The sequence below is a fragment of the Mirounga leonina genome, unplaced genomic scaffold (genome assembly GCF_011800145.1).
Source record: "Mirounga leonina isolate KUSES-001 unplaced genomic scaffold, KU_Mleo_1.0 Mir_94, whole genome shotgun sequence".
Classification (NCBI taxonomy): domain Eukaryota; kingdom Metazoa; phylum Chordata; class Mammalia; order Carnivora; family Phocidae; genus Mirounga; species Mirounga leonina.
The window spans coordinates 40,883,699-40,903,073 of NW_023270855.1; the positions used below are offsets into that span (position 1 = coordinate 40,883,699).

The 19,375-nt window shown below is 57.6% G+C and overlaps 2 protein-coding genes across 8 annotated transcripts in view; one reads left to right on the forward strand and one right to left on the reverse strand.

Moving 5' to 3' along the window:
- Positions 1-19,375, reverse strand: part of RNF123 (ring finger protein 123) — a 31,368-nt gene that overhangs the window by 8,518 nt on the left and 3,475 nt on the right. For 6 of the 7 annotated variants that reach the window (XM_034997005.1, XM_034997003.1, XM_034997002.1 and 3 more), the window contains 25 exons: positions 18,666-18,784; positions 18,305-18,389; positions 15,190-15,269; positions 14,968-15,062; positions 14,473-14,527; positions 14,275-14,360; positions 13,895-13,981; positions 13,594-13,661; positions 13,280-13,405; positions 12,757-12,871; positions 12,573-12,677; positions 12,024-12,149; positions 11,784-11,876; positions 11,637-11,710; positions 10,741-10,858; positions 10,442-10,541; positions 10,166-10,227; positions 9,912-9,983; positions 9,580-9,700; positions 8,852-8,953; positions 7,555-7,661; positions 7,112-7,310; positions 6,625-6,770; positions 6,306-6,389; positions 5,395-5,502 (listed from right to left, as the gene is read on the reverse strand). In XM_034997005.1, coding sequence (XP_034852896.1) covers positions 5,395-5,502; positions 6,306-6,389; positions 6,625-6,770; positions 7,112-7,310; positions 7,555-7,661; positions 8,852-8,953; positions 9,580-9,700; positions 9,912-9,983; positions 10,166-10,227; positions 10,442-10,541; positions 10,741-10,858; positions 11,637-11,710; positions 11,784-11,876; positions 12,024-12,149; positions 12,573-12,677; positions 12,757-12,871; positions 13,280-13,405; positions 13,594-13,661; positions 13,895-13,981; positions 14,275-14,360; positions 14,473-14,527; positions 14,968-15,062; positions 15,190-15,269; positions 18,305-18,389; positions 18,666-18,747 — 2,496 coding nt within the window. In that variant the 5' untranslated portion in view covers positions 18,748-18,784. Of the gene's footprint in view, positions 1-5,394; positions 5,503-6,305; positions 6,390-6,624; positions 6,771-7,111; positions 7,311-7,546; positions 7,662-8,851; positions 8,954-9,579; positions 9,701-9,911; positions 9,984-10,165; positions 10,228-10,441; positions 10,542-10,740; positions 10,859-11,636; positions 11,711-11,783; positions 11,877-12,023; positions 12,150-12,572; positions 12,678-12,756; positions 12,872-13,279; positions 13,406-13,593; positions 13,662-13,894; positions 13,982-14,274; positions 14,361-14,472; positions 14,528-14,967; positions 15,063-15,189; positions 15,270-18,304; positions 18,390-18,665; positions 18,785-19,375 lie in introns of all 7 variants that reach the window. The other variant, XM_034997008.1, reaches the window with a different exon arrangement.
- On the forward strand, positions 1,558-2,612 carry LOC118005205 (heterogeneous nuclear ribonucleoprotein A1-like). The gene has a single exon (XM_034997015.1). It carries the CDS (start codon positions 1,573-1,575, stop codon positions 2,533-2,535), a length of 963 nt encoding a protein of 320 aa, XP_034852906.1. The 5' UTR covers positions 1,558-1,572; the 3' UTR covers positions 2,536-2,612.

Consider the following 19,375-nt stretch of genomic DNA (forward strand, 5'->3'; position numbering starts at 1 on the left):
GGGTGCAGTGGCTCGGGCAGGGCAGTCACGTGTTTGGCAGGCGAGAGGGTGCGCCCCGTGCCCAGAAAGGGCAACGCCCCAGCCTAGACCAGAATTCTAGCTTGCAGTTTTTTAAGGGTACAGGTTTTAGGGGCGCCTGGGTGGCTCATTCGGGTTAAGCGCCCAACTCTTGATTTTGGCTCAGGTCATGATCTCAGGGTCATAAGCTCAAGCCCCATGTCGGGCTCTGCGCTGGGCGTGGAGCCTGCTCAGGATTCCCTCTCTCTCCCTCCCTCTCTCTAAATAAATAAATAAAAGACAAGAAAGAATGCAAGAAAGAAAGGTAGGTATGGGTTTTAACTGAAAAGGTGCCATGTGACCAGAAGTCTGGGTTGGAACGCTGCCCCGTGCAAAATGAGCCACGGCGGCAAGTGGGGACAGGGCAGTGAAGAAGCACAGCCTCATCTAGGCGCAAGTCAGCAGACAAGGGACTGGATGGCCAGGATGGGGAGGCACCGATGGGCTGTGGGGGCAAGAGACTGGCTGCACAAGCATGGGGCGCACATTTCTGGGGGTGATGGAACCTTTAGAGAGGCCAGCGGTACTGGAGGAGAAGCAGGCCTGGTCCAAGGCAGAGGGGATGTGGCAGCACGAGGTGCCTAAAAATGCCCCCAAAGAGGTGGTTTTGAGGAAGCAGGTCTGGAGCTCAGAGAAGGTGGTGGGAAGGAAGGAGGCAGAGTGATTACTGGTGGAGCAGAGACCACCGAAAGCAAACCACCTGCCAAAGGCCCTGTTCCCCACAGGATGGTTCCCACACGGTCTGTGCCCAGGAGGGGTCACAAACAAGGCCCCAGCCCAGACCCAGAGCACCCACATGTCTTGGAGCTGGAGCATCTGGACTTGACCTCAGCTCTGATGTGCCCTCAAACCTAAGAACCCAAGAAGATATAAGCAAGGGTCAGAGGGTGCGCCTGAGCCAGGAGGGCTACTGGGAGCCTACTGCCACAGGAGGCCAGAGAAGTCCAAGTCTAAGGAGGGGATGGCACTAATGTACCCAAAGGACCACTGTAACGGGGGTGGGGATGTTTCTGCAAAGAAAGCTACAGATTTAATGCAATTCCGATAGAAATCCCAATGGCATTTTTTGCAGAAATAGAAAAATCTATCCTGGGGCGCCTGGGTGGCTCAGTCGTTAAGCATCTGCCTTCGGCTCAGGTCATGATCCCAGGGTCCTGGGATCGAGCCCCGCATCGGGCTCCCTGCTCAGCGGGGAGCCTGCTCCTCCCTCTCCCACTCCACCTGCTTGTGTTCCCTCGCTCGCTGTGTCTCTCTCTGTCAAATAAATAAATAAAATCTTTAAAAAAAAAAAAAAAGAAAGAAAAATCTATCCTAAAATTCATATGGAGTCTCAAGGGACCCAAATAGCCAAAACAAAACAAAGTTGGAGACCTCCTACTTCCTGGTTTCAAAACTTAATGCAAAGCTACAGTAATCAAGACAGTGTGGTCCAAAGACACGTTCGTTAGATTACTCCTTTCTGCCCATGGACACCGCCAAGTAAGCATCGATAAAGTCTCCCCTCCCACCGCCGTCATGTCTAAGTCAGAGTCTCCCAAAGAGCCTGAACAGCTGCGGAAACTCTTCATCGGAGGTTTGAGCTTTGAAACAACCAATGAGAGTCTGAGGAGCCATTTTGAGCAACGGGGAACGCTTACGGACTGTGTAGTAATGAGAGATCCAAACACCAAGGGCTCCAGAGGCTTTGGGTTTGTCACGTACGCCACTGTGGAGGAGGTGGATGCAGCCATGAATGCGAGGCCACACAAGGTGGATGGGAGAGTTGTGGAACCAAAGAGGGCTGTCTCAGGAGAAGATTCTCAAAGACCTGGTGCCCACTTAACTGTGAAAAAGATTTTTGTTGGTGGCTCTAAAGAAGACACTGAAGAACATCATCTAAGAGATTATTTTGAACAGTATGGGAAAATTGAAGTGATCGAGATCATGACTGACCGAGGCAGTGGCAAAAAGAGAGGTTTTGCTTTTGTAACATTTGATGACCATGACTCTGTAGACAAGACTGTCATTCAAAAATACCATACTGTGAATGGCCACAAATGTGAAGGAAGGAAAGCCCTATCTAAGCAAGAGATGGCTAGTGCTTCATCCAGCCAAAGAGGTCGAAGTGGTTCTGGAAACTTTGGTGGTGGTCATGGAGGTGGTTTTGGTGGGAATGACAACTTTGGTCGTGGAGGGAACTTCAGTGGTCGAGGTGGCTTTGGTGGCAGTCGAGGTGGAGGTGGATATGGTGGCAGTGGGGATGGCTATAACGGATTTGGTAATGATGGAAGCAACTCTGGAGGTGGCGGAAGCTATAATGATTTTGGCAATTACAACAACCAATCCTCAAATTTTGGACCCATGAAAGGAGGAGATTTTGGAGGCAGAAACTCCGGCCCCTATGGTGGTGGAGGCCAGTACTTTGGCAAACCACGAAACCAAGGTGGCTGTGGCGGTTCCAGCAGCAGCAGGAGCTACGGCAGTGGCAGAAGGTTTTAATTACTGCCAGGAAACAAAGCTTAGCAGGAGAGGAGAGCCAGAGAAGGGACAGGGAAGCTACAGGTTACAAGAGATTTGTGAACTCAGCCAAGCACAGTGGTGGCAGGGCCGAGCTGCTACAAAGAAGACATGCTTTAGACAATACTCATGTGTATGGGCAAAAACTCGAGGACTGTATTTGTGACTAATTGTACAACAGGTTATTTTAGTTTATGTTCTGTGGAAAGTGTAAAGCATTCCAACAAAGGGTTTTAATGTAGATTTTTTTTTTTTTTTTGCACCCATGCTGTCGATTGCTAAATGTAATAGTCTGGTCATGATGATGAATAAATGTGTCTTTAAAAAAAACAAAAACAAAAACAACAGTGTGGTCCGGCATAAAAAATGACACACAGACCAATGGAATAGCACAGAGAGCTCAGAAATAAACCCTCACACATATGATCCAAGGGTTTTTAACAAGGATGCCAAACCATTCAATGCATAAAGGACAGTCATTTCAATAAATGGTCCTAAGAGAACTGCATCTCCACATGCAAAAGAATGAAGCTGGACCACTGCCTCACATCTTTTACAAAAACTAACTCAAAATGGATCAAAGACCCTAACTTACAAGCTAAAACTACAAAACTCTTAGAAGAAAACTTGTGGGAGGACTTCATGACCTCGGATTTAACACCAACTTTTGGGCTGTGACAACCAAAACACAGGCAAGAGAGAAAAAAAGAGATAAATTGGACTTCATCAAAATGAAAACTGTGACAAAGTCACCATCTACAGAGTGATAAGGCAAGCCACAAAATGGGAGAATATATGTGTAAATCATAATCTGATAAGGAGCCAATATCCAATACATAAAAAGAATTCCTATGAATCAACAACAAAAAACAAACAATCCTATTAAAAATGGGCAAATGCACTTAAACAGACATTTCTCCAAAGAAGACATACAAATGGCCATGCACATGAAAAGGTGCTCAACATCGCTGATCAATAGGGAAATGCAAATCAAAAACACAATGAGACGTCACATCGATTAGAATGGCTACTATCAAAAAAATAGAGAAAGAGAGTAACAAGTGTTGGCACAGATGGGAAAAAGTTGGAACCCCTATGCCCGCCCTGCTGGTGGGAATGTAAAATGGTACAGTCACCGCATGGCAGTTCCTCAAAAAATTAAAAATAGAATTACCGAGTAATCCAGCAATTCTGCCCCTGGGTACATACCCAAAAGAACTGAAAACAGAATCTTGAAGAGAAAGTTGTATACACCATGAACACGACAGCGCCATTCAGAGCAGCCAAAAGGTGGAAACAAACCAAATGACAGATGAATAGACAAACACAGTGGGGTACATACAAGCAATGGAGTATAATTCAGCCTTAAAAAGGAAGGAAATCCTGACCACTGCCACAGAAAGCTGGGAGGACGTTATGCTCAGTGAAATAAACTGGTGACAAAGCAGGATATTGCAGGATTCCACTTACAGGAGGTCCCCAAGGTGGTCAAATTCAGAGAGACAGAAAGCGGAATGGCGGGTGCTAGGGGCCTGAGGTGACGAGGGAATGCGGAGGTGGGGGTAAGTCTCAGTTTGGGAAGATGAAGGGCTCTGGAGACTGGCCGCACAACAATGTGAACATACTTAACTGAACTATACATTTAAAATGATTAAGACGGTAAGCAATATATGTACTTCACAATTTAAAAAAACGGTTAAGAAAACAAATTTTATGTTATGTATATTTTATCATTATTTTTTTAAAGATTTTATTCTAGCGAGCACAAGCAGGGGGAAGGGCAGAGGGAGAGGGAGAAGCAGACTCCCCACTGAGCAGGGAGCTTTATCATAATTTAAAAGAAAGGAAAAGAAGCTACAGAGATGGTAGAGTGAGGTGCCTAAGAAGATGGTGCGGAGGGGTGGGCAAGAGTGCCTAGGCCAGCGGACAGCCATGAAATCCCCGTCTGGGGAGGAGAGGAAGCTCCCAGACCATGATCACCTCCGCAAGGCTGGAGGCAAGGCGGCCCGGGGCAAGAGAGAAAGGAGGGGTAGCAGGTGGAGGTGGTCCGGGTTGGGAAGGAGGCTGGGAAAAAGCAAGTGCGGATGGTGGGTAGAGGTGTGGACAATGGCCTTGATCACCTAGTTATGGGGGAAGGGCACACCTAAAAAGGTAGACAGATGCCCCAACAGGGGCACTCACTAGCTGGGGAGAGATGCTAGGACAGTTCGGATAGGAAGCGAGTCTGGAGGGTTCGGGGCCTGGGGGTCACAGTAGGGTCACAGGGAGAGTGCATCATCTTTCAGTTTACCGCTCAAGGCCGATGGCCCTGGGAGGGCAGACACTCGTCCTTCTAGGTCATGACTGAGTGTCTTTAGCATCAGGATGCACCTGACATACTCCAGGCTCTGGGCACATATTACCGAATCAATGAGCGAGTGAATGACAAAGTAGGAAACAAGGCTGTAGCCTCAAAGGAGGGAGGGGAGTCAGAAAGAAGCAGGTGCAGAGTGAGGGCGAGTGGGGCTCCAGGAGAGCGCCCCTCCACCCCAGAGAGAAGGGGCAGGGGAGAAGGGGAGACAGGCAGAGACAGGCTCTGTTCCTCCAAGGGAGGATGTGTGAGCCGGAGGGGACCTGGGGCGCCTACAAGGGCATCTACTCAAGCTCATGGGGCAGGAGAGGTTCAGGGGGTATAGCATGGGGTAGGGGTACGGGAGGTGAGGAGCAGGGAGGGGGCACGTGTGCACCAGAGGCCCAGGGGGGCAGGGAGCACTGAGGGGCTGGCACAACCTGGCCCGGTTTGTGACTAGGCAGTGAGAGCAGGGAGGGCAGCAACCACCGGCCAAGGCCACACCCACTCACCTGGGAGTAGACAGTGGCGTGGACCCAGGCAAGACGGCGACTCAGGTGGTCCAGCTTTTCAGAGAAAACCTTCTGACTCTTGGTCAACTCTGCCAGGATGTCGTTCCTCTGCCCCCAGGGGGAAAGGAGAGCCATCATGCCATGGCCCCAGCCCCACCCCGCCTTCCCCAGGCAGCCTGGAAGGGACCCACTGGCGCCCAGAACAGGCAAAATGGGTGGGCAGACCCAGCTCTACTCTTCAATTCTGCTTCTGCCTCTGACCCCCTGGCAAGCCTGAGCAGGCCACAGAGCAGGGCCTTGGTCACCTGCACAGAACGTGGAAGTGAGACGCAGCTAAGGCTCTGTGTGCCCATGGCCAGGACACCCCAGGGACCATGCTAGGACCAGAGCTCCAGGAGCTGCTCTCACCCTGGCCAAGCCTGGGCTTTGCATCCAGCTGGGGGCAGGGGCCTGCCGGGGAAGCCCAGCCCAGGCATGCTCAGCCCTACTCCCCGGGGCCTGGAGAGATCTGGCAGAGGGGCTCAGGGGGAGTGGGGGAGGCAGGTCCCACTTCCTGCTGACTCTGCAAGTGGCCGAGGAAGCACTCAGGGTCGAATTCATAATTGATGAGGAGAGTGGATGTGCGTCAGCACTTAGTGGGCAGGGGGCGGAGGCACCTTGGCACGGGCTGTGGCTGGTGATGGGGCTCAGGTCATGCCACACCCTAATGCCAGCCCCGCTCTCCCTGATGTGGCACAGTTGGTGGGGGGGGTGGGGGGCAGGGACAGAAAACCCGCCGGGGCAGCCCCCAGAAGCAGGGGCAGGGCAGTCCCGATTTCCTCTGCAGCCTGCCCTGGGAACCCCGAGCCCGCAAGCCACCTCTCTGTTAACAGCCCTCCCTCCCCCAAACCCACCTGCCCATCGGGCCTTACCCGCTTGGGGCACCGGCGGAGCTTGTCCTCTGTGTCCCTCAGAGCCATTGCATACTCGTTGACGTCATCAGACACACCCACCATCTAGAGCATCGGACACCACGTATCCGGCGTGAGCCCTGGGCACCTCACTCAGCTTTCTCCAGACTCAGCCCGGCCCCCAGGCCTGCCAAGCTCCAGGTCGTTGGCCCTGCACAGCCCCCCTCCCACAAAACAGGTCGGGCCCACACGCTCCCAGCAGCAGTCAGTCTCGCCGTGGCACACGTCCACGTGCGGTCACACGCACGCACTCCACACTCGAGGGCCACCAGTGGGAGACCTTGCCCAGCTGCTGGTGAACGCTGAGATTATACATCATGACGGCGCCATCCAGGACTTCCAGCAGGGAGTTCTCGGTGAGGGGCTGCTCCGGCTCCTCGGGAGGCCGCCCCAGCAGCAGGCCCTCGTTCCAGTGGCTGCCCTCAACTAGGAAGTGGGGGGAGGGCAGGGTCAAGGCCGCAGGCCCTTCCAGCTCTCTCCCAGGTCTGTGGTGCCAGGCTGGGCCTCCCAGCGGGAGAAGGGGAGCCCCTTCCCCCACCCTGGGACCCAGGACTGCAGGGAGAAGGCAGGGGTGGGGGCAGGACAAGGGCCTGCCACTCTAGGCCTATTTCTGCAGCATTGACTTCCTCCCCCCGGAGTGCACTTCCCACGTCCTTGAGCTACTGCTGGGCCACAGGACCAGGAGGGAAGGGGGGTGCAGCCTGGCTCTGCCCAGGATGGGGAACCGTACACGACAGATGGCACGCTTGGCCCTGCCCGGCACCTACTGTCCTCACGAGTCCTCTGTTCGGCGCTCAGTGTGCGGACCTTCACTTTCTCCGAGGTGCTCAGAGGCCGCCGGGGGGTCATCAGGCTCACAGCTGCTGTGCTGAGGAAGCGGTTAGCTCGGCCCAGGGTTGGAGAACTGAGCCAGCTGGGCCGGGGCAGGGGCAGCACGCCCCCCATGGCCAGAGCCTGCATGGGGCGCTGTGGAGGAGAGAGGAGGCCAGACGCCACTCAGCTCCCCGGGGCCTGGGGCCCATATAGGGCCCCGTGGATTTGTGGGGCTGGGAAATGGCAGGAAGGTGTGTGCCTCCACCTACAGCAAAGAGACCTGCTTGGTGCGAAGCTCCTTGCCTGCACAGAGAGGAAGGGCCCTGCGTGACACCCCTGCCCTTATGATAGAGGGACAGCCCGACACCAAGCACCCTGCCTGACCCTACCGCGGCACCTGGGCCGCAGCCGGGGCTGGCTCCTCGTCCTCATCCAGGTCATCCATGGTGGCCGCCTGGAGCTCCAGCGGGTCGATCAAGATGTTGGCCTTGGAGGCAAGGTCATCTGGGAGGAATGGCAGGAGGGCTCTCAGGCCAGTGGAGGGCGGAGGGGTCACAGTGGAACGGCCCAGGATGGCAAGAGAGACCGCCGCGCGCTGAGCACGCCCCACTGCCCCTCTGCCTGCACGTTCCACTCACTTGGCCCCGGCCTGCGCTGCGTCCCAAGCCCTTTGTCTCACGAGGGCCTTGACAGCAGGGGACATTCCCCATCATGCCCTCTGTCAGTGCCTCCGCTTGCAGCACCTGCATGCTCTCCCGAGCCCCCTACCCTCTACTTCTCTGCCCCACTGCTTCCTTCCCGACGAACACGAGATCCGGGGCTGTCTAAGCCTCGGCCTGTCCCACCGCGCACACAGGCCTCACCACAGACGTGTCCGCTCCCGCCTCTACACCGACAGCTGACCGCAGCACCTCTGCCTGCATCCCAGGCTCCGGTCCCCAAACACACCGGGCTTGTCATCTCGGCCGCCTCCTGCAGCGCCCCTTCCTGAGGCCGCCCCATCCCCACAGCCTCCGACAGGAAGCCTGGCGTCCTCCTTAACTCCTGCCCTTCACCCCCACCTTCCCTCTACCTCCTCACTTGGCCCAGGCACTCCGTTCTCACACACAGACCCCGGACTTCACTCCCTTGCCTCAAGACCTTCCAGAGCGGCCCCTACCCCTGGAATGAGCCCACACCTGCGTCGTGGCCCACAGGGCCCTCAGACTGCACCTGTGTGACTCCTTGGCCTCATTTCCCATCGCTCCCGGCCTGGCACACCCGCGGCTTTCTATCCCCGGGCCCTGCCGGGCTGCTGCCGGCATCCCTGCCTTTGTGCTCTGTGCTCGCAGCTGCTTCTGCTCACCCGGGGAAGCTGCTCAGGCAGCGCTTATGAACGTTCCCCTCCCATCCCTGTGACCTCACCAAAATCCCATGGTCACTCCTCAGCCAGCACACGTGCCCCTATTTCATTTTCATTTTCATTACAGGACTCCCAGCCTCCCCCCAGGATGGGTGCTCAGAGGGAAGGGATGGCTGGACCCAAGAGGCCGGCGGGCAGCTCCCTGCTGGAGCAGAGCGAGATACTCGGGCGCCCTCTGGTGGGCACAGGCTATCCAGCACTCCAGGCCGAGCGGGCTGAGGGACCGCCTCCCGGCCAACACCCCCTGCCAAGCCCCGTCTGTCCTGCCCACTGCCCACAGGCCTGCACGCACCTTTGAGGGTCTTCCGAAGGTGTGAGAGGAGGCCTCCCAGGCGCTGAAGGTCGAAGTAGTCTACCTTGCCATTATAGAACACCTGGGGCGGGATGTAGGCCTCTGCGAGGGCCGGGGAGGGGGTGGGGCGTGAGCCAGCAGTGAGCCAGGCAGGAAGACCCACTGAGAAGCCAGCCCTCTACACTGCTTAGCACTGAGGGGACCCCTGGCCTCGGCCACCCACCCTCCCAGGCACACAGCATGGCTTCCCCTCCCTCCGCCATTTCAGGTCAGTGCCCCGACAGCACGGGTTGGGATGAAAGGGGCATTCTGGCTGCGGTCACATTCAGAGAGGACCCTGCCCAGCCCTGTGGATATCCTGCAGTCCCGGGCAAGCACGGCTCCCACTGACCCTGAGGACCCTGTCCCCCACAAACACAGCCCCCAGCACCTCAGAGCCTGCCCACGGCGTCCTCTACAAAGGACTACAGAGGACCAGATGGCTGGGACTGAGGAGAGGAGCCCGGAACGGGCAGGAACTTGTGGGGACAGAGTGAATATGGGCTTGGCACTCTTCCAGGGTGGGGCTCCTGCTGCCCGCTGGAAAAGCCACCCATCAGGAGGAGAGAACTCAATGGGGCAGGAAGCCTGGGGCAGCTCCATCCCCACCAGACCGCCAGCTCTGCACTCCACACCATCACCAGGGGCAGCCCTGCCCAGCCTCTCTGATGAGGCCTGGCCCCACTCACCCTCACTGAAGGCGGCATGAGGGTTCGAGGCCTTGTATTCATCCCAGTAGTAGCGGAGGGCAGAGATCAACCGGTGCAGGAAGCAGACCATGTACTCAGGGGGGCAGAGCATGGACATGTTCTGCGGGCACAGGGCACAAGATACGCATTTATGCCAGCCCAGAGCCAACTCACTCCTCATCTGAGGCTGGCCCTGAGTGGAGCACGGAGAGCAGGGCAGCAGAGGAAGAGCAAGACGAGGCGGGGACGCCACAGGCTGAGAGGCGCCAAAAGGCTGCAGACCTGTCAACACAGCCAGGGGTCCACGGTGGGCTGGCCTAGTGGACACTTACCCCCCGGCCACTGGCATTCTCCTGTAGAAACTTTCGGAACTTGGTCAGGAAGATGTACCTAGAAGCTTCACCCTTTGGTGCAAGGGAAAATGAGGCTGTAAGGAGCTGGCCCCAGAGTGGACTAGCTCAGTGCTGTGGCTTAGCCTGGGCCCTGCCATGGGAACCCAAGCCAGTGCCTGCCCTCTGGGCCTCAGGGCCCAGGACCAGCACCCTTCCCTGCCAGGGACCCATGCAGGGGTCTGGGAGTCACTCACCCCGTTATCATCTTTATTGTTCAGCAGCAGCTTCAGGATCTGAACCTGTAGTTCTTCCACCACTGGGGGCAGGGTGGGAAACACGACACTGAGCCCTTCTCAGCCAGGGCCTTGCCCTCAGGCTCCCAGGGATGGGAGGGGATGGCAGGTTTGGATTGGGTTCCACTCCCAGGGTCCCACAAACCCAATCCAGACCTGGTCACTACCAAGGGCCCCCCAGTACATGCACACACAAATCCTCCACCCCCTACCCAGTGCCCCAGGCAGGGGGCCGACCTTCAATGCGCTTCTTGAGCCTTTGGCAGCCCCGTTCGTAGGCACGCCTCCGCACGCGCTCCTCGGCAGTCTCATCCTTCACGTCCTTACTGTCTTTGCCCTGGGCAGGGGAAGGGGCAGGGGATGGAAGACAGCAGAGCTCACCCAGGACTTAACCGGGCCTGCTTCAGACAGGAGACCCCTGCCCCTACCCCACAGACCAGGCCGGGGAAGGGGCCTCACGTGCTCAGTGCCAGGTGGCTCAGATAGTCTGGGCCAGCCCTCACTGCGACCCTGCCCGCCCCTCTCAGGGGGCCCACCTCCCTGCCGGAGCGGTGGGGCCACCAGGTGGTGGGGATGAGCTCCTGCAGGCCAGCCTCCTCCACTCGCAAGGGGCTCTTGATGTAAAAGAAGACAACGGACCGGAGCACGTCGAAGCTGGTGGTCGTCAAGGGAGAGCTCTGCTCGCCAAAGGGTGAGCCATCCGCCCTCAGGCGTTCTTTCTGGGAAGCCGTCCCCAAACCCGCCTATCTCCTCATGTGCCCACCACGTTCTCCCACCCTTAGGGGTACCATCGCCGCTATAAGCCCGTCTCCCCTGACTCTGAGTCCTGATGAAGAGCCATGGCTGTCAAGCCCGCTCAGCCCAATTCCCAGCAAGCGATGAAAAAGGCTTGTCACGGGAGCTCAAGACTAGGGCACAGGCTGGAGAAAGGGCCTGGCGGTCTCCCCGTCTCCCAGCTGTGTCTGCCTCCTGGAGGCTGAAGACCCCAGACAGAGAAGACAGCTACCAGCCCAGGCTTCTCCGCCAGGGCCTTCCCTCCCGTGACACAGTCCTCAACACTGCTGGGAAGCAGGGAGAGTGGAGTCCTACACACTCTTGTAGGAACCCCCGCCACGGGACTTGGATAAGGAGCAGTGCTTTGGCTGCAGAGGTCAGGCCCCGGTGAGGCCCCCACACCTCCGTGTGGTGCCGCTGTCTGCAGCCATCCGGAAAGCCCTGCTCAGGCTGGCCAGGGCCCCTTGTTCTACCCTCCCTGCTCTGCGGACAAGGTGCTGGGAAGGCTGGGTCCTGGAATAAGGACTCACGCATTGGGTGGCTCTGGTCCCGAGCCTCCCTGGGGACCCCCTGGCCAGCGGTACACTGCCCCCCCTGGCCTCTACCGAGCCCAGAGGACACCACACGTCTGGCCTGCCTGGCGGCAAGGGGAGGATACAGGACGTTGCTGAGCAGAAACTTGCGGGACTTCTCATGCCTCAGGATGGCGATGGTGAGCCGTAGGTAGTGGATCTGTGGGGAGGGGGCGCTCAGACTGGGCGGAGCTAAGGCCCAGAGGGCTCAGGGCAGGGGCAGGCGCTCCCACCTGTAGGCCCAGGTCCGGGACGATGGGTGAGAAGCGGTAAAGCCGCAGCAGGGACATCATCAGCTGCTTGAGGCAGTCCTGTACCTCGTAGTCCTGGGGGACAGATGCCGTGCTGCATGCCTGCCTAGCAGAGGCCAGGCGCCAAGACAGCCACCTGCGGGTCCTTTCCCAAGCCCTCCCTGCGCCTCCCCCATCTCGGTGGAGCCTGCTATCCCGGCCCCAGGCCGTCGGGAGCCTCACCTCCATGAAGAGCCACAGGAGGTCGAGGACCTGACGCACCACGGACTGAGCCTGTGCGGGGCTGCCCGCATCCACGACGCCGCGCAGGAAGCTCATGAGCACAGCCTCTACCAGGTACACCTTGCGCTGCACCAAGGGCGGGCACAGGTGAGGCGGTGGCCCTCTGCCCCACTGAGGGCACCCCGGCCCTGGCACATCGCCGAGGCCACAGGCACAGAGAGACTCCCGGGCTCACTCGAGCGACCCCAAGACAGAGATAAGCCCTTCGGGGTCTGAGTGAGACACAGGAAGGCACCGCCCCGGAGCTCCTTGACGCTTCGCACACGCAGTTCCCTTAGCCGGTCGTGTCATTCCCCGTCAACCCTCTTTCTAAGACCTCCCCCGATACCCTCGGCCAGAAGCAGCTCCTCCTCCCCTGGGTGACATCCTTGAGGTCTGAGGGCTCTGGTCACAGGGGGCCCCGGCCAGGGGATGGTGCTGAACCTCACGCACCCCAGCTTCCCAGCCCCTAGCGCAGTCTGCCTCTGCCCCTCCCGGACGTGCCCTCACCAGGAGCGGCGCGAAGCGATGGAAAATGTGGGCCAGCGTGAGGAGGACAGTGGGCTGGCCTTGCAACTGCCACTCGGAGCTGTCCTTCTCCACCAGCCGGCCTTCCTGCGTGGGGGGGGGGGGGATGGTGAGGGGCAGAGGGCTGCGGAAGGCCCCCAGCTCACCCACCCAGACCCCGGCTCACCACAGGGTCCAGCTCCACGCTGAGCACCGCCCGGAAGCAGCCCAGCAACTTCTGCGCCCGCACCAGGTCAGCATGCGGCGGGTCCTGCAGGGGCCGGTAGCCTGCCACTGGGTAGGTGCCACAGAGTTAAGCCGCCAACAGCCGGTCTGGGGCTCAGACACCCCCTGCCCCTCTCCACTGAGACCCCTGAGGAGGGGCCTGGGCCCGGAGGCAGTGCTGGGAAGTCAGAGCGCCTGGTGCGCGCTCCCTCTGAGCTCCCTCAGAGCTCTTCCTCTGTCTCCGCGGGCCCCAACTTCTCCTGCCGCTTCCCGTTCTCCTCTGCTCCACACCGACCACAGCGGTACCCACCAAATGAGGCTGCCACAAGAACCGTGCTCCTCGGCACCCACCTAAGCTGCACCCTCCTCTCTGCACACAGCAACCATGGCCCCATCACCAGCCCAGAGAACTGCTGAGGCAGGGAGCCCTTCATCCCTTGCTTCGAGAGCTTCCATGCAGTCCAGACTTCTTCCCAAAAGGATATCGCAAGGGACGGCTGCCAAAGTTGAAGGCCACGGACTCCTTGAAGGAGAGGCTGATCGCTGGGAAGTAGGCCATGCCCAGGCCCCTGGACAAGTTCTCAAAAGCGGTGCCCAGCGACACGCCATTCCTGGAGTAGAAGGGAAGGCCTGTGAGACAAATGACGTAGCCGAAACAAGCCAGGGAGCCAGGCCCTGTTGCGGCTGTCCACCCTCAGGCTACCAAAGTCGGCCTGGCCCCCTTACGGAGACTGGGAAACTGAGGGCAGCTCAGGGAGGCCCCAGAGGCCAGGCCTGTGGGTAAAGGCAGGAGACTCACAGGCAGAAGGACAGGGTGCCATCGTCCAGGTCGATGAGGCAGCTCACAATGTCCCCCGCTGCCCACGCCTGCCAGGGGAGGAGGTCTTACAGATACACAGACGCCCAGAAGCCTGCCCACTCTGCCCCCTGCGGCTGTGTCTCCATTACCGCCCAGGGGAGGTGACCATAAGTACAGAGGACCTGAGTCCTTGCCCCCCACCCCCACCCCGTGCCCTACAGTCTCTCGCGGCTGCCCAGTGATCCCGCCAAGCTGTGAGGATGGACATGGGCAGGTAGGCTACAGGGGTCTCGGCCCTTACCTTGCCATAATTCGTCGTGGTTACATTCCACTTGCGCACCCGGTTGCCATCATAGGCATAGGAGTTGTGTGTATCTCCAACCCCCTCCTAAGGAGGAAGCGTCCATAAGGTCCAGGGAGTAGGTTAGGAGCAGGGCCACAGCCCACAGGCCATCAACCTTGCACCCACAGAGCTCTAGAGAAAGAGGCCGATGCTCTGAGACAAGGAGAGATTGCCTGGGCTGGGTGGCCCTAGGATGGGGTGGGACGCATTCCTCCTCCAGAAGGCAGTCTGGGTTACAGTCCAGAGCAGACCTCGCGCGGTCCGGTGGGCTGCCTGCGCCCCAGTGAGGCCTGCGGCAGCAGCACCTCTCCCTGGGAGGGGGCCTCTCCCGCACGTACCTCCTGATTGAAGCGGCAGTTGATAGTGCACCAGCCAATCTGCATGAGCCCCTGAGAGGAGATGAGCACCTCGTAGACCCATTTCCCTGGAATAAGCCGAGTCAGGCCTAGCAGGTGAACAAAGACTGCCTCCTGCCTTGGACGGGGGCCCACAAATCCTCTCCCCACGACCCGGGCTGCAGCAGAGCGTGGTCTCACCTTTGTACACGCACGTGGTAGAGCGGATGGTACCGAAGTTGCTGTGTCCGATCACCTGGGGGAAGAGTAGGGATGGTGAGCCTTCTCTCCGGCACACAGACTGCCTCCCCGAGGGGGAAGGGCCCCATCCCCAACTCAGCTGGTGTTGGTGGTGCCTGCCTGTCATGGCCAATAGTGCACTGAGCCTGAACAGGGTGGGAAGGCCTAGGCCTGTGTCAGAAGGGATTCTAGGTCAGGAGCGTGACGGGAGGGGGTTGTGGCTGTGTTGGGAAGAGCTCAGGGCCGGAGTCACATCAAGAAGGTTTCAGGGCCGTGTCAGGAGGTTTGGGGGCTGAGGACTCAATGAGCCCATCAGGAGGGGTTTGTGGCTATAACCCCATAAAGAAAAGGTAAAGAGACCAAGGCCCCATCAGGAGGAGCTTGGGGCTGTCAGGGGGAGCTTGGGGTTGTCAGGAGGGGCTTGGACCTGGGGCCCCTTGCCTTGCCCTTACTCACCCCCAGGAGGTCATCGTCCACCAGAAGAAGCCCCTCGAAGCCACCTGTGTGGTCCAGGACCACAGTGGATGGGCCAAGCCGGCCTTCAACCTGTCCTGAAAGGGAGAGGTAGATGTGGGGTTGGGCAGGGCACAGGGTCTGACAGAACGCACAGAAGGCACGCCCAGGACCCCCAGAGCCCAGCCTGGCTCCCCCAATCCCATTCCAGAAACTGCCACATACCCTGGCTCTCCTCATCCTCATCCTCCACATGTAACAGCTGGTCCAGATGCTCTGGCAGGTTCTGGAAGTTCAGGGGTTTCCTGGGGAGAGCAGAGGCTGTGAGTCCTCGAAACCAGCCAGATGACACTAAACCCCTCTCCCGCTCTGTTCCTCTGAGCTTCAGACAGTGGCTGCCCAGACTCCAGTAAAAGTGTTGTGTCTAGTCCCAGATTCTGGCATGCTGGGGGCCAGAAGGCTGGGCTATCCACTAAACTAAAAAGTACTAGTCCAGTGTGGTGTACCTCAGGACTTAAAAGATGAGCCCTCCCTCAGCCTTAATTTCCTCCTCTGTAAAAAGGGAACAACAGCTGTGTGTTAGAAAGGCTGGGAAGATCCCAAAGCATGATGCATGCTCCCTGCATGGCCCATAACCCGCCCACCCTCGAAGGCAGCTCTGTGCTGATTTGCCTGGAAGAGAAAGGCCGGGAGAAGTACCGATCCCCAAGGTGGCCTGTACCAATGACAGCTAGACTGGCCCTTGACCCCAGGCCTGTGGTCCCAGCCAGGGAAGTCTGTGCCGAATGAGACGGGCCTTGGGAGGATGAAGGGATGAGCCCTCTGAGCTACTAGCTGGCTCTGTCCTGTAACCACGTGTACAGGAACAGAGCATATGGCCTGCCTATCCGCCGTCTGCTCCAGCCACAGCGGCTGGGGACATCTGAGTGGCCTCCTTATCCTCCCAGTGCACATGCTCACAGGAGAAAGGCCTCTGCCTGATGCTGGCCAGCTCTGTCCTGAGTACAGCTGCTAAGAATAGCAGGGAATGGGGTGGCAGTAATCAGCAGGGCTCGAGTAGAACAGAGACTGGCGCCCACCTGGGTCCAGCCCACAGACTGTTGGCACCTGCTCTGCCACCTCTGATCCCAGCTCTTTCCCCATTCATTGGCCTAGACGGTAGGCCCTGGAAGGGGACAGAGATGGGCCAAAGCACCCACTCTCTGGCAAGGTAGCGTCAACCCAGCCTCAGGAACCGCATGCCCCCCTGCCATGAGCCACTTCTGAGCTGTAGGAGGTAGAGACGCACGAAGCCTCCTCCCCATTCCTGTTAAACCCCAAGCCAAAGCCAGGTGGTGGCCATGCCATGGGGTGCCCCACCAGTAGCACAGAAAGTTTCAGCCAACCCCATCTCTGAAGACCCCAACAGGCCCAGGGATAAAGGCTTCCATCATGGCAGTGCTCATGGGCCCCCACTTGGGAGGGCTGCTCTGGTTTTGCGCCTGCTCTCAAGAGCAGTTGGGGGAAGCCGGCCTGAGACTCAGCACTGCCCTTTGGCCAATGCAGCACTTGTCTGCCCTTTCTGGATCGCCTAGGTCCCGGCCCAGGGCTCTGCATCCACACAAGCGCTGAGTGATGGCCCCGCCACCTGCTCTCCCTCCTGGCAGCCAGAGAACCAGTGACAGCACGACCATTTCTGATATCACATGAGGCAGGGATCAGATGGCCTTGGGAACAGGCCAGGACTGGGGTTGGCATGGAGGTGGGCATTGGCCCTCCACAAGTGGGAATCCTATGGCCACCGTAGCCACTTAAATGGAACAGGCGACAGTGTTGTCCTTTGTGCCTGCCCAGAGAGCAGACACTGTGGAAGACAGAAGAGCCCAGCTGGCCAGGGGGCTGGGATAGGGACACCCATGCCTCGCTGCAGGAAGGCAGAATCCATGTGACCCTTTAAAGAAAGAACCTAGCAAGAGTCTTAAACGTGATTGCAGTTCAAATGCTCCAGCCGCATGATTCCAACTCTCGGCACCTCTTCACAGCACTGTTTACAGAAGCAAAAGCCCCTCCAAACCAGGGGCAGTGCTAAAAGCTACAGCAGACCCCTGGCCCTAAAAGATGCCCACCAAGATTATTCGGAATTCAGAAATAAAAAACCAGGGGCGCCTGGGTGGCTCAGTTGTTAAGCGTCTGCCTTTGGCTCGGGTCATGATCCCAGGGTCCGGGTATCGAGCCCCACATCGGGCTCCCTGCTCCGCGGGAAGCCTGCTTCTCCCTCTCCCATTCCCCCTGCTTGTGTTCCCTCTCTCGCTGTGTCTCTCTCTGTCAAATAAATAAATAAAATCTTTAAAAAAAAAAAAAAAGAAATAAAAAACCACTCAGGGGAAAACGTTTAATGACAAATAGGATCTAAACTTCTGTATACCTTTGGAGGTGAGGGACCTGTCCACTAGCTTGATGGGTTTCACAGGTTATCTGGATTAAAACTTACTGTATTTTATCCTTTAAATACATGTAGTTTATTACATGTCAATTATTCCTCAATAAAACTTTTTTTTTTTTTTTTTAAGAACTGAAGGTGGGGGTGACTGGGTGGCTCAGTTAAGCGTCCGACTCTTGGTTTCGGCTCAGGTCATGATCTGAGGGTCATGAGATCAAGCCCTGCATGGGGCTTCACGCTCATCGCAGAGTCTGCTTGAGATTCTTTCCCTTTCCCTCCCCCACTGCCCCTCCCCCCTCATGGGCTCGCTCACCCATGCACTCTTTCTCTAAAAAAAAAAAAAAATCTTAAAAAAAAAAAATTGAAGATGACAGAAGTTTTAAAAAATTTCTATACAGCATAATCCAAACTACATACATCACAAAATAAGAAAAACGAAGAAATCACACTCAAGTGGTCGTGTTAGAATAACAAGATAACAGATTTTTTCTTTCTTTTTCTTCTAAGTTTCTGCTCAAGTGCACTTGTAACTTTGATCTGGACTAAGCTTAAACACACTCAACTTGCAGGGAAAAGAGGCTGGTAGGGTCTGCACTTTATAGGGTCAGGCAGAGGCTACAGAGGACCGGGATGGGACCGAAGTGTGGGCAGGTGCACACACGGACCAGATGCTGACTGTGGAGTAGGGGTGAGCTGCTATCCTAAGGACTGCATGTGCACCACCTCCCTAACCTCCACACCCCCCTCAGAAGGAAGGTACTAACACGGCCAGGGGAGAGGAAGCAGCAGAGGCTGGAATGCAGACTCTCTGGCCAGAGGTCTCACAGCCAGGAGTGGCAGAGTGAGAAGAGAACCCAAGCCGGTCTACCCAGAGCCTCTGGTCCGGTCCTTCGGAGTGAGGGGCTACCCACAGGGCCATACCTGCTGGTGGCTGCAGTGGGCGCATGCTCAGGAGAGGAAAAGATGCGGTGCAGGTAGTCATTCAGCAGTTCCTCGTGCACGATGCCTGTGCCACAAGGCAGAGGGAGAGAAGGGTCACATGGTCGGTGCAGCTCCCAGACCGTGCTGGCCCTCCAGGCTCCTGGTCCCAGGCCAGCCACAGGGCTCAGAAAAGCAGTCACATTGGGTGTACTGCCCCAGGGCTGCTGAAGAAGAGCTCGCTCACAGGACAAGGGGTGCAGCAGGGCCTGCAGCTCATGAGACCTGGGGCTTCACTGCCTTTGTATTTTCCTTCTCCTTCCCTCAACACAAGGAGCCTCCTCCCAGCCCTGCCAGCCTTTACCTGTGACCCTGGACTTCTCAGCGTCTGATGTCAGCCTATAGCTCTTGCGGGAGAAAGACATGCTGGACTCTTTGGACGCCATCCTTCATCTCTTGAGGGCAGCCAGTGGTCCTGGGGGGCTGAGCCAGAGGCAGAGCTTATCTCTTTGAAGCCAGCCAAGGGCCCCCATAATGACCTCAGTTCCGGGGTGGCAAGAAGGCCTGGGAGCAGGTGAGGCCAGGTGCATGCACACTCACACACAAACCAACCCCAGGGTACAAGAGAGCAGGGGCCTCCCAGTTCCTACACAGGGAGGGTGGATAGGGACCCCACCACGTTCCAGGGCTCAGCACGGGGCCTGACAGGGAGTAGCTGTCACATATAGGTTTGTTGCACCAAACTAAATGTCTCAACCCCAGAAAAATGAGACCCAAGTGTCCAAAGTGAGGTGGCCCAGAGACAGACAGACCCTGTTTCCTTCTCAGCTGTAAGCCACACTGGGTCTAGCTCATATCCAGTAGAGAGAACCCTACCCCACCTTCCCCTAAGTGTGACCCATCATCCAAGGGCTTGGTGCCATCTCCAGCCCTAAGTCCTGCTGACACCCAAGGCCAGGATCTTCCCTTCTCTTGTCCACAGGCCTGCTAGTTTTCTTCTTCCCACTCGCACGCCCAGCCTTTCACCCATCAGAGCACCACCCTCGCCCAGTCATCACTGCAGACCCTGCTGCT